The 12,153-nt window shown below is 37.5% G+C and overlaps 1 protein-coding gene across 11 annotated transcripts in view; it reads left to right on the top strand.

Moving 5' to 3' along the window:
• The window catches only part of SPAG17 (sperm associated antigen 17), a 237,836-nt gene that overhangs the window by 86,832 nt on the left and 138,851 nt on the right, over nucleotides 1–12,153 (top strand). For 10 of the 11 annotated variants that reach the window (XR_003522719.2, XM_027609149.2, XM_035727150.1 and 7 more), the window contains 7 exons: nucleotides 407–479; nucleotides 685–797; nucleotides 4,582–4,719; nucleotides 4,808–4,921; nucleotides 5,506–5,656; nucleotides 8,690–8,917; nucleotides 9,013–9,231. Coding sequence is in view for 10 of the 11 variants with exons in the window: in XM_027609149.2 (XP_027464950.2) it covers nucleotides 407–479; nucleotides 685–797; nucleotides 4,582–4,719; nucleotides 4,808–4,921; nucleotides 5,506–5,656; nucleotides 8,690–8,917; nucleotides 9,013–9,231 (1,036 nt within the window). In the remaining variant the exon portion in view is untranslated. The remainder of the gene's footprint in view (nucleotides 1–406; nucleotides 480–684; nucleotides 798–4,581; nucleotides 4,720–4,807; nucleotides 4,922–5,505; nucleotides 5,657–8,689; nucleotides 8,918–9,012; nucleotides 9,232–12,153) is intronic. The other variant, XM_027609136.2, reaches the window with a different exon arrangement.

The following is a 12,153-nucleotide window of genomic DNA, read 5'->3' as shown; positions in this document are numbered from 1 at the left end:
GAACAACAACACAAACTCCTGCTGGAAAATGGAAGCCGATGTCCTTTGGTGCTGAGTTAAAGAGTTTGGGTTGTACCTGGAAGGTGATGGGGAACCATTGAAGAACTCAAAGAGGGAGAATGGTGTGATTCTGAGTCACCCAGGGACCAGTGCCCCATCTTCCCATCCCTTTCCTGGCAATTGCTCAATAGGCTCTGTTAGGGAAAACTGAAAAGTGTCCATACCCTTTAACTTCTTCCCTTCCTCACACAAAACCCTTCGTTTGCTCCTAATATTAGCCAATGATTCTGTGGTGTGAACATCATACAATCTCAGAATCCTGTCAGACCCCATCATACCCGCATCTGACGAAAGCATCTCTCAGCTGGATATCTCAGTTGTTTCTTTTGAATTCTTCTACTTTTAGGCACCACAACCTGTTGCTCCAACCCCTGGCAAGAAGAAAGCACAGAATGAGGAACCACACGCGCCCCCATCAGGCACGTATGAAACCCGAAGACCAACACGGTGAGCTGGTACATTAAGGACTACCGGCTGTCTTCCATCTTGCCTTCAGACATCCCTCCACCTACATGTCCCGCTTTCATTAGTACACGGTGACAGTTTGAATTTATGGATAAAATTTTGATGGAGGAAATGGAGAACGCATCTTATTCAAGCAGTGATATATTGTATATTTTACAGTGGCTTTTGTCTGCACAACCGAAGTAGACATGAGATATTACAATGACTTGCTGAATCCGATTCCAGAAGAATTCATCTCTGTGCCCCTGATACTGCATTGTATGCTGGAACAGGTAGGTGGGTACATGGCGAAGATTCTTTCCCAGAGGGGTAACCTTGAGTCCATCACTTCATCTCTCTTTGCTTTTGGTTTTGACTATTTTAAACTACACACATAATCCCTGAGTGTATCCTCCTTTACAAAGATTATGGAACACTAGATAAAACTAGATTTACTTTGATCATCTGCTTTAATCCCCTTTCTTTTGCTACACTCTGGAACAATTGATCTCACATTCCCTGAAGTTTCGTGAGGCATATCCTTCAAACTGTGTCTGGTGTAATTTTAACGGACAAGAAAGTGGAGGTAGCCAGGTGGATGGGTGGTTGATGGTCGTTATCTTTAAAATTTCTTTTATACTTGTAGATTTAATCAGATTTTTCTCTTCCTGAGGACAATTTTAGTCATTAGCATTTTTTAATAAATATGCCAATTTTATTTGTGTTTTCAATATCGTATAAAGTTCTTTATTCACTTATATGCATTTTAAAATTTGTTTGGCATCTGGTTATTCTCCTTTTCTATGACTGGTGTTATTTATTTGTCCCCTCTCTCTTCTTGATCATGGTTGTCAATGGTGTATCTATTGTATTGGTCTTTTCAAAGAACTAGCATTTTGCTTCCTTGATCAACTCCTTTCTACTTTCTGTTTCATTTCTTCATTTCTCTTTATTATTTCTTTCTTTCTGAGTTTATTCTGCATTTCATTTTAATCAAAAGCTTACTTCTTTTATTTTCAGGCTTTTTGCTTTACTTAAGGCTACACATTTCCCTTTGAGTATTTCTTGGGCTGCATCTTGATGCTTTCAATCTGTTCCGTTCTAAATCTTTTATTTTCATTTCCATTGTTTATTGTCAATTCCTAGTTTTATTGCATTATGGTCAGTAAACATGGTCTGCATGTTAAAAAATGTTTTTAAATTTCCTGAGCTTCCTGTGTGACCTGAGGTATGTGGTCAATTCTCATGAGTTTTCTATATGTTTTTGAAAAGAGTTATTATAAATAAACTCACTTAATTCTTAGAACAACCCTATGAAGCAGAAACTATTTTTATTCCCCATTGTACAAATAAGGAAACTGAGGCATAAAAAGGTTAAGTAACTTGTCCAAGTGTAAGTCTCAGAAACTGCCTTAGAGCCTAGTCAATCTGAATGGAAAAGTATTTTGATGGCATTGCTTTGTTGTCTTCTTTCTTCTAATGTTGCTGAGAAATCTCATGTCAATCTGATACTTTTTTCTTTGTAGATAATCTGATTTTTTTCTTTCTGGCAGCTATTAGAGTTTTCTCTTTATAATTCATAACACAAGGCTATGTTCAGGTAGGGTTTTGTTTTATCATTGTCATTAACAATCTAAAGGACTATAATCTGGTTTCTGATTACTTTCTTAATAAAATCAAAATTCCTTACATTGGAAGACCCTAAAAGTGTGGGTCTGGACTGATCTGTCATCTCATCTCCTGCCCCCCTCACCACACACACACACACACACACTCTCTCTCTCTCTCTCTCTCTCTCTCTCTCTCTCTCTCTTAACTACTCATCACCTACATAGGCCTTCTGGGATTTCCTCAACTACACTACTTAATTCCACCTCAGGTTTTTACTCCCACTTCTTTTCCTAGAAAGTTCTGCACCCACATGTCTGCCTGGAGGATATTCCTTCTCATTCAGGGCCCAGTGGAAATGGTATTCCTTAGCCTTTCTCCCACTTGATCCAAAGGAAGCCCCTGACAACACAAAGTGATTTTTACCACATCACCTGGTTTTATTTTCTTATCAACAACCACTCTTCTTAAAATAACTTATTTGCTTTGTGTCTTACCTTCCCCCTTTCACTAGAATACAAGCTCCATGCAAGCAGGGAATTAATCTAATCTTGTTCACCGCTGTATGCCCAGTGAACCATAACCACACCTAATGCACAGCAGACACTGAGTCTGTATTTGCTGAATTGAATATACCCTCAACTATTATTTTTTTTATTGATTTATCCTTTTATTGGATGGTGGAACTTCTGGGTTTTCCTCCTTGTCTTTTACATTTTCTATCAATTTTATCTTTTTGGGAATTCCAGCTTAACTTCCAATTAATTCATTCTTCAGTGGAGTCCAGTCTGCTATTGAAGTTTTTTCTCAACAATAAATGTCTTTAATTTATAAATTCTCCAACTTCTTTTTACAACTGCCTGTCATTTTCCTTATTGCATGGATGTAACACATTCCTTTATGTCTCTGAATATTCAAATGTTTATTTTAAAGTCCTGTTCAGACTCTATCATCTTTTTTACCTCCAGTATACATTTTTATGTCTGCTTTAGTTTTCTAACCAATTAGATAAGCACACTCACAGTTGCCTTTCATTACCCCATAAGGTTTCTGGGAGACCAGTAGTTTTATTATATTAATAAATTTATAAAAGCTGAAAAGCCCTATAGGGCTTGCAGTATCATCATTTTATTTATCTTAGTCTTTATTATTTTATTCAACTCAATTCAAAGCAACAAACATTTATTAAGCACCTGGTATATTACAGGCACCAGCTGATGACCTCAGTGCCTGACCCATAGAAGGCAACCAATAATAGATAGTGTTGATCGAAAAAAAAGCTTAATAATAGGATGGAAAAAATTGAAATATAAGAGGAATGGGTTAGGATTTTCCAAGACAAGATATTAGAGTTTAACGTTTCAGAGGTAGAACAGTTTTGAGTGGTCTTTTGTGATTGGAGTGGGTCCAAGAGATGATAGGAGATAGAGAGTGGAGATATGAGTGGCTCTTTGGAAAGTAAGGAGTTGATAAAAGGTGAAGGATGGGAGGCTATTTTGTTATCCATCTATAGCAGTGGTTCTCAACAGCAGCTGATTTTTACTCCCAGGGGACATTTGGCAATGTCTGGAGATTTTTTTGGTTGTCACAATTGGAGGGGTGATACTGGCATCAAATGGATTGAGGCCAAGGGTACTGCTAAACATTCTCCATCGCACAGAATTGAACCCACAACAAATAACTGTCTAATTCAGTTCTAAGGTTGAGAAACCCTGTAAAACTATGTGAAATCACAGAGGATGATTGCAGGATATAAGGTGAAGAGAAAAGCTATAAATAAGGGGCCTACCTTGATTACATTTCAACTTCTTTTGTTTGCCAGGTAAAATTGAACAAGCCACATAATCTTTCTAGACCTCAGTTTCCCCCTATAAAGGAGACTATTACCCCTTACTGATCTCACCATCTATACTCTTTTGAAGAAAGAATGAGGACTTGACCGGATCCCCAGTTCCTCCCACTCAGTAGCCTTCGGCTTGCACCAGTCACTAACTTCAGTCACCCTAGCTCTTCCTCTGTAAAATTAAGATAATATCTACTCCACAATGTCTCTGTGACACTTAAATGAGATAATGCAAGAGAAGATGCCCCATACAGTGCTTGGCATATGATAGGCACTCAATACTTACTGAACCTAAAGGTGGGAGCAGTTTTGAGTGCTTTAAGAGAAAGAGGAAATCATTAAGAAAAAAATTTATTATATTGTTATTTTGATTTTTGTCATAGTAAATTTTCCTGTTTACCATTTGTGTTTTGTGTTATCTATTCTCATGCGTACGTTAAAATTATATCTACTTTAATGCATGCGTTGTAAACATTTTCTCTTTTATTTTGGTATACACTGCCACTTTGTGTCATCACCGTATGTTATTGGTAGAGATCGCTTTGTTTTTACTAAGAGCAATGGAAATATGTGTCAGTAAAGAGCTGACCATCAATCTAACTCCTCCCACCTGTTTACTTTAACAGGTTGTGGCAACTGAAGAAGACCTTGTCCCGCCCAGCTTGGTGCAGCCGCCTCCTAGAGCAGATGGGCTGGACCACAGAATTGCAGCTCACATTGTGTCCATCCTGCCCTCTCTCTGTCTCACAGAGAAGGAGAAAAAGGTCAGATGGCATGAGATATCCAAAGAGCTTGCATGCTTTGAAAAAGTATGGATTCTCTTTTTAAGTCACTATATTTCAATTTGAATAGAATCTCCATGAAATATTCTTATCTGAAGAAGAAAATGGAAGCAAAGCAGTGCCCAAAGGCCCTCTCTTATTGGACTATCATGATGCACATGCTTACAAGAAGTATGCTCTAAAGGTAATAATAATTGGGTTTCCCTCAGGAGAGTGATGCAAGAAGGCCTTGTTTATAATTATTCATTGAAGAAATTGGGGTTAGATAGTTTCACCGATGGAATTAAAAGTAATATTCAAAATGGATACCTGCTTGCAAAGTGAGACCTCAGGAAATAGAGGTGCATATGGGAGCAAAGAAAACTTGTCTAATTATAGAGGCCCAGTTAACCATTTAACTGATTGTGAGTACACCAAATTTGCATTAAAACCTTATAGTTATTTGCATTAGATATCTTACCAATGTGAAAAATTAGTGGAAGCCAGAGAAGGATCTCAGAAGGGAGAGATGAATATATATGAGACTTTGGTAGTTTGTCACAGCAAATGAAGAATGCATCATTTCTGTGCACAGGAACCTCTGGCAAAGTGAGAACGAGCTTTTTTGACCTTCAGCAAAATACCAACAGTTTGTCTTCCCCAATTATCATTGATTTCCCCTGTTTCCAAATAATGAGAGCGAAGGTATCAGGTTTTGCCTTCTCCATATGCATAAGGCACTTGACAGCTTACTCTAATGTCTTCTGTCATGTTGCTCTTTTTCATCAGGACCAAAAGAATTTTGACCCAGTTCAAATTGAGCAGGAGATGCAGTCTAAGTTGCCACTGTGGGAATTCCTTAAATTCCCTCTGCCCCCACCATGGAACAGCACTAAACGTCTAGCTACAATTCATGAGCTCATGCACTTCTGTACAAATGGTGAGTAGATTTTTTTGCCTTAGCTTAAATTCATTCATTTGTGGTCATATGTGCTTCTTAAGATCACACTCCTATTTGCAAAAAGCATTTTGATTATTGAAAGAGCTTTCAGAGGCTGAGGTGGGTATTTTGATTCTCTAACCTTGAATAATGTCATTAGCAATAGTATGACGGCTATGATGCGTAACATTCTTCAATTTGATGCCCTGGGTCTTCTTCCCACTGCGTTTCCATGACAAGAATAATCTGCTTCTTCCTTCCTTTTCCCGGCTCCCCACCCCCACATCCCTTCCTTGACATCATTGCAGAAAACATGGTGATCCCTATCCTAGGTAAAATCACAGAGTAGAGAGCCCCTGGCGGTGTGGTGCCTAGAGTGTGTTGATTCAAGTTCATCTCCTCTCATAGAAGGAGGGGTCATTTTATGATCTTTGAGGACAGCGGAGAGAGAGGCAATTTTGAGAATCTAAAATCAGCTTCTCATTGCAGAGTTCACTGGGATTTTAGATACAGTCATTTCCTTCAAAAACTGTATTTCCAGGGGCGCCTGGGTGGCTCAGTCAGTTAAGCGTCTGCCTTCGGCTCAGGTCATGATCTCAGGGTCCTGGGATGGAGCTCCACATCGGGCTCCCTGTTCAACGGGGAGTCTGCTTGTCCCTCTGCCTCTACCCCTCCCCCTGCTCATGCTCTCTCTTTCTCAAATAAATAAATAAAATCTTTAAAAAATAAAAACCAACTTTATTTCCACTTGAGGCAATCAGCAGATACATTCCTACTTACAAGAAGGAACATGAGATTATAGACATCTTTATTTGACAAGAAAGCATTTATCCTAGAAAAGAGAAAAGCACCTCGTTTCATTTCTCGATTCATAAGCAAATCGTGAAATATTTTATTCTTGATTTCTTCTTTGATTTTTAAGTAGGCATAATGGTAAGGAAACAACAAAATCTTTTGAATACTGTCATGTCATCACCTCATGGAAAAGCGGGGTAGAGCCTACCCACCTGGGTAAGTGGAGAACTTTGTTTACATAACCACCCTGTTACTGATGTTCCTGAGAACGTATGTCCTTTGCCTATATCCTGCCACACTCCACCTCTCCTTCTGCTTGTGGTATGACTCCATGCTCTCTCCACCTTGTCTTACACACAGCACAGGATTCTTGTTTCTGTTGCTTCCATTGCCACGTCACACAGATCCTGTTTATGTGTCCCCTCCAAAACCTTGCTCCTCCTCATCTCTCCTCTCTATCAGCACTTCATACTTAACAGATCCAAAACCAAACTCTTGACTCCCTGAAATTTGTCCCTTCACAGTCCTCCTTATTTCAGTAAATGGCAACTGTTTTCTTCCCAAACCTTGGAGTCATCCCTGATTCCTCTTTGTTTCTTATGCCCCACAACCAATCCCACCAAATCCCTCACTGCCATGGCAGCCCAGGCCACTGTCACCTCTCACTTGGACTATTTCAATAGCTTTCCAATTGCTCAACAGGCTTTCACTTTTTCACCTAGCCTTTTCTTCATGCAATAACCAGAATCATCCTTCCAAAATGTTAGTCACACCACGTACCCTCTTAACTCAGAATTCTCTAGAGGCCACCCATGTCACTCAAAGAATAATCTACACTGTTCTGCCACCCACTTTCTGAGCTCATCACCTGTCAAGGTCTCATCATTCCACTCCACTCATTCTACATTGGCTTTGCTGTGATTCCTTGAACCTGTTGGTCAACCCCTTGCCTCAGGATCTTTGCCCTTGCTATTTCTCCTACCTCCATCCCTTTTCTTCCTGATATTCACAGGACTTACTCTCCCATTTCCTTCACATTCTTGCTTAATTGCTTAGAGGGTTTTTCTCTGACTACCTTATATAAAAAAAGAAGCCCCTCCCTAACCGCTATCACTTTTTACCCCCTCTCCTAGCTTTATCCTTCTTATCATCTCTGATATGGCATGCACTTACCTGTTTGCCCTGTTTCCAGCCACCAGAATAGATACTCTAGAAGATCCGGAGTTCATTGCTAACTTTACTGCTGTGGTCCCGGCTTTTACTATAATCCTTGACAACTAATATGTGCTCAAAAGATGTTTGCAAAATGAATGAATGAGCAAACTTTCCTTAATTCTGTAAGTTTTACCTTTTCCCTGTCTCTCTTCTGAATTGCCTCATTTTTTTTGTTTTTTGTTTTTGTTTTTTTCCCAAAACAGCCCTCCCTCTGTCCTCATTTCTACTGGAAAAAAAGTGGAGGTTACCACGGAATCATTGATCTACCACAATCATTTTACTTTTCCTCATGGAATCCCATGATTATTTGCTAATACCTACCTCCCACCCCTCTGCCCTGAACTTCTAAAGTACAAGAACCAAATCTTTTCTTTGAATTTCAGGGACCTATGACAAAGCCTAATACATAGAAAACAAAGACGAGTGAGCAAGCAAGTGAGGGAGGGAGTGGGTAAATGGATAAATAAATGCTGTGAGAAAATAAATGCACAAATGAATAGGGCCAATTGAAAGCTGATAATCTTTGAAGAGCAATTATGGAAAGTGCTACATGAGTTCAAGTGGGTGAAAAGAGGCCTTTTCTGAGCCCTAAGGAACAATAAAACCTACTGAATATAAAGTGTATGTTAGACACAAGTGAGTAATTTTTTTTACTTCAAATTAGAACAGTAGCAAAAGTGCTTTTGCTTAAAAATGATAAGTTTTAAACATATTTAACCAATATGGTACCCTGGAGAGTCCATGTGAATTAATATTAATACACCTAATACTGATTAAGCTATGAAGCAATTTGTGAGCATTGTCTTGATAGATTATATCTTGACTGTACAGCTTTCTTATTATTAGGTACTATCCATATTTGTTGCAAAATTGTGGAGCCCATGTTTAAAGTCAGGTCAACACCCAGCGTGACGTGACTCCCTCGTCATCATGGTGGACAGACCCCCTGGCTGCCCCTCTGTCAGCCCTGTACTATGTGGTAATAAGAACATTCCTAGCAGCATAGTTTCTGCTTTCTTACAGAAGTCTTGAGCTGGAATGAAGTAGAACGAGCCTTTAAAGTGTTTACTTTTGAGAGCCTGAAACTCTCTGAGGTTAATGAAGAAGGAAAGCTAATGCCTTCTGAGATGATGTATGGGACAGATTCTGAGATGTTCAACATACCATGGGACAACCCTGCCAGATTTGCTAAACAGATAAGGCAGCAAAACATCATGAAAATGAATGCCCAAGAGGCCAAAGCCCAAACAGGTACACTGCATGGAGGGAATCAAAGGAATTCTTACATTTTATGATTGTCAATTTTTCTAGCATTATATATAATGGATTTTCTTCAAACTGATTAGATACTGAAACCAAAGACAGAATTTTATTTGTGGATCAGAATTGGTCAACATCCGTGCAAGAGGATGAGATCACTAAAGAACCTTCAGATGCTCGTCAGTCTGATTCTAATAATATGAAGCATTCTGACCCAAACAGTAAGGAACGCTTAGACCCTGATAATATACAGTTGTCAGAGCAGAAGACTAGTTTGAAGACTCAGGTCCAGTCTGGGCCTTCAGGTGAGTAAACTGTGTGTGTGTGTGCGTGTGTGTGTGTGTGTGTGTGTGTGTGTATGCACTATTATAGGATGTATTAACCCCAAAAATGATTCAAGAAACATTATCTAAATTTAAGTGCCTCCCTATTTCAATTGGAAGACTGTTTAATATCTAAGTTAAAATTAAACTTTGCTACTGAGTGTTATTATTCAGTCCTTGTTATTTCAGCCCTTGTTTTTAAAAATATCCTAAGGCCTGTTAGTCCACTTTTACCTTAGTAAGTACAGTAAGGTGAACATAATTAAAACTTTTATTAGTATTTCATAGGATTATTATAATTATATGAAAAAAATATTAAAAATTACCTGCAATAAATAGTGAACTGCCCACTACAGATCTTGGTAGAAGATCAATGCTCAATGAAGAATAAGGATTCCCGTTCTCTTCTTTATAGCTCAGGTAATGACTCTTACTATAGAATATACCATCATAAATTTGTTATATTAGGAGGTATAGAAGCATAGGAGACTGTTAGGCTAAATTTATTGAGCTATCTTATGCACAGTTATCAGATTAATTACCCAAAATCCAGCTGTTCGTTTCCTGCTTACAACCTTCAATGTCTCCCTACTAACAGAACCCAACACTTTAGCCTGCTATACATGCTTCTGCAGTAGTACCAAATTACTTTTCCAAAACCTTTCTGCTTTTGCCTTTTTGCTCACTCATGCCATGCTCTAGGCAAACAGAATTAAGCTCTATTTCCTCTACACAGTCTGCTGTTTTCAATCTCTGTGTCTTTCTTCCACAATACCCTCCACCTGGAGTTCTCTTTTTGATTACGATTAGATTTCAGTGGCACTTCCATAAAGCTTTGTTAGATGTGTCCCTCTTGAAATGGCTCCCTTAGCATTCCCATGGTCATAATTAATCTGTGCTTCCTTTTTGGCATTAGTTATCATTTCCTACTACTTATTATAATTATTCATATGCCTATATTAGGTTTCCATAGTACTATAGCTTCTTAGAGGTCACAGGTATGCTTATCTTTAAAATATTAATGGTATACTGGACCAATAAAACACATCTCAGCAAATTTTCACGGGATCAAAACTACAGAGTATATTCTCAAAACCCAGTGAAGTTATAGAGGCCATTAGTTATGAAAAATAATGAGAAGATACCCAAATTTTCAAAGAGAAAAAGTCACAATAGAAATTGGGGAAGATTTCAAGTTGAATGGTAATGAAAATACTGAATATCAAAATTTCTATAATGCAACTAAAGCAAGGGATACTCAGAGAGCAGCTGACAGCTTTAAATGAATACATTTTTAAAAGAAAGCTAAAAATTAATTAGCTAACCATCAACCTCAAGTTCTTAGATAAAGATGAACAAAATAAACCCAAACAAAGTGAAAGGAAGAAAAAAATAAGTAAATTATTGACATAGAAAATATAGATGTGCGGGCACCTGGGTGGCTCAGTTCGTTAAGCATCTGCCTTCGGCTCAGGTCATGATCCCAAGGTCCTGGGATTGAGTCCCACATCGGGCTTCCTGCTCAGTGGGGGGCCTGCTTCTCTGCCCCTCCCCTGGCTCATTCTTTCTCTTTCTCTTTCTCTTTCTCTTTCTCTCTCTCTCTCTCTCTCTCACACGCACACTCTCTCAAGTAAATAAATAAAATCTAAAAAAAAAAAAAAGAAAATATAGCTGTAATAAGGAAGAACAAATACTACAAAAGTCTGGTTCTTTGAAAAGACTTTTAAAATTTGATAATTTTTTTAAATAAAAGGCAGACCACAAAAAAAGGAAGGATAAATAACCATACTAGGAATAAAGCCATATCAGGAATAAAAATCATCAGGAATAAAGAAATAGACTTTCCTCTGATCCTACAGAAATGTAAAAAACAGTAGGAGGATATGAACAACTTTATTCCACTAAATCTTAAAATAAAATGAGCAAATTACTAGAAAAGTATATCTTACCAACAGTGACTCAAGAAGAAATAGAAACATGAATAGTGTTGTAATCATTTAAATAAATTAAATCAATAATTAAAGATCCTCCTGAATAGGACATACCAAACCCAAATGATCTTTCTTACAAGTGATACCAAAATTCAAAAAAAGAAATAATTCTAATCTTAAAAATTATTCCCAGAAATAAAAAATGGATATCCTCCCTTACTCATTTTACGAAGCTAGCATAAACCTTATAATAACACAGTCAAGGATAGTACAACAAAAGAAAATTATAAATCAAGCTCATTCATTAACATAGATGCAAAAATCCTGAATAAAATATAAGTAAACTGATCTAGCAATATACAAAATGATAATAATACATAACAAACAAGTTGTTTTTATAACAGAAATAGAGGAAAAACATACTTGTAAAAATCCATATAATTTATCAATTAACACTGAGAAAAATGATATCATCATCTCAATAGATGCAGAAAAAGCACTTAAAACTCTATAGCAATTTATGAAAGAAATCTTAGCAAACTAGCAAGAGAAGGAAAATTCTCTACCTTATAAGGTTTATTCTTAAGTTACTACAACAAACATTACATATCAAGATGAAAAGTTGAAAGATTTCCCTCAACTCCAGGAAGCTATCTACTATAAACACTTGTATTCAATATTACATTGGAGATGCTAGCCAACTCAGTAAGGCAAGAAAAAGAGATAAAAGTGTAAGGTTTGAAAAGGAAGAAATATTTGTAAATATTGTAAATGTAGAAAGCCCAAAATAATCCACACAAAGACATCAGGATTAATATGATAGTTTCACAAGGAAGTCATGGTTATGAAAGGACACACATAAGATGTCTGCAGTGCTGGGTCTTTTCTTTCCCATTATCCATTAAACTAAGCATTTATAGTCTATGTACTTCTCCATATGTGTTATAATTTATAATTTTTAAAAGCATTAAAC

The sequence above is a fragment of the Zalophus californianus genome, chromosome 4 (assembly GCF_009762305.2).
Source record: "Zalophus californianus isolate mZalCal1 chromosome 4, mZalCal1.pri.v2, whole genome shotgun sequence".
Taxonomy (NCBI): Eukaryota; Metazoa; Chordata; class Mammalia; order Carnivora; family Otariidae; genus Zalophus; species Zalophus californianus.
This window is presented reverse-complemented; position numbering and strand designations above follow the sequence as displayed.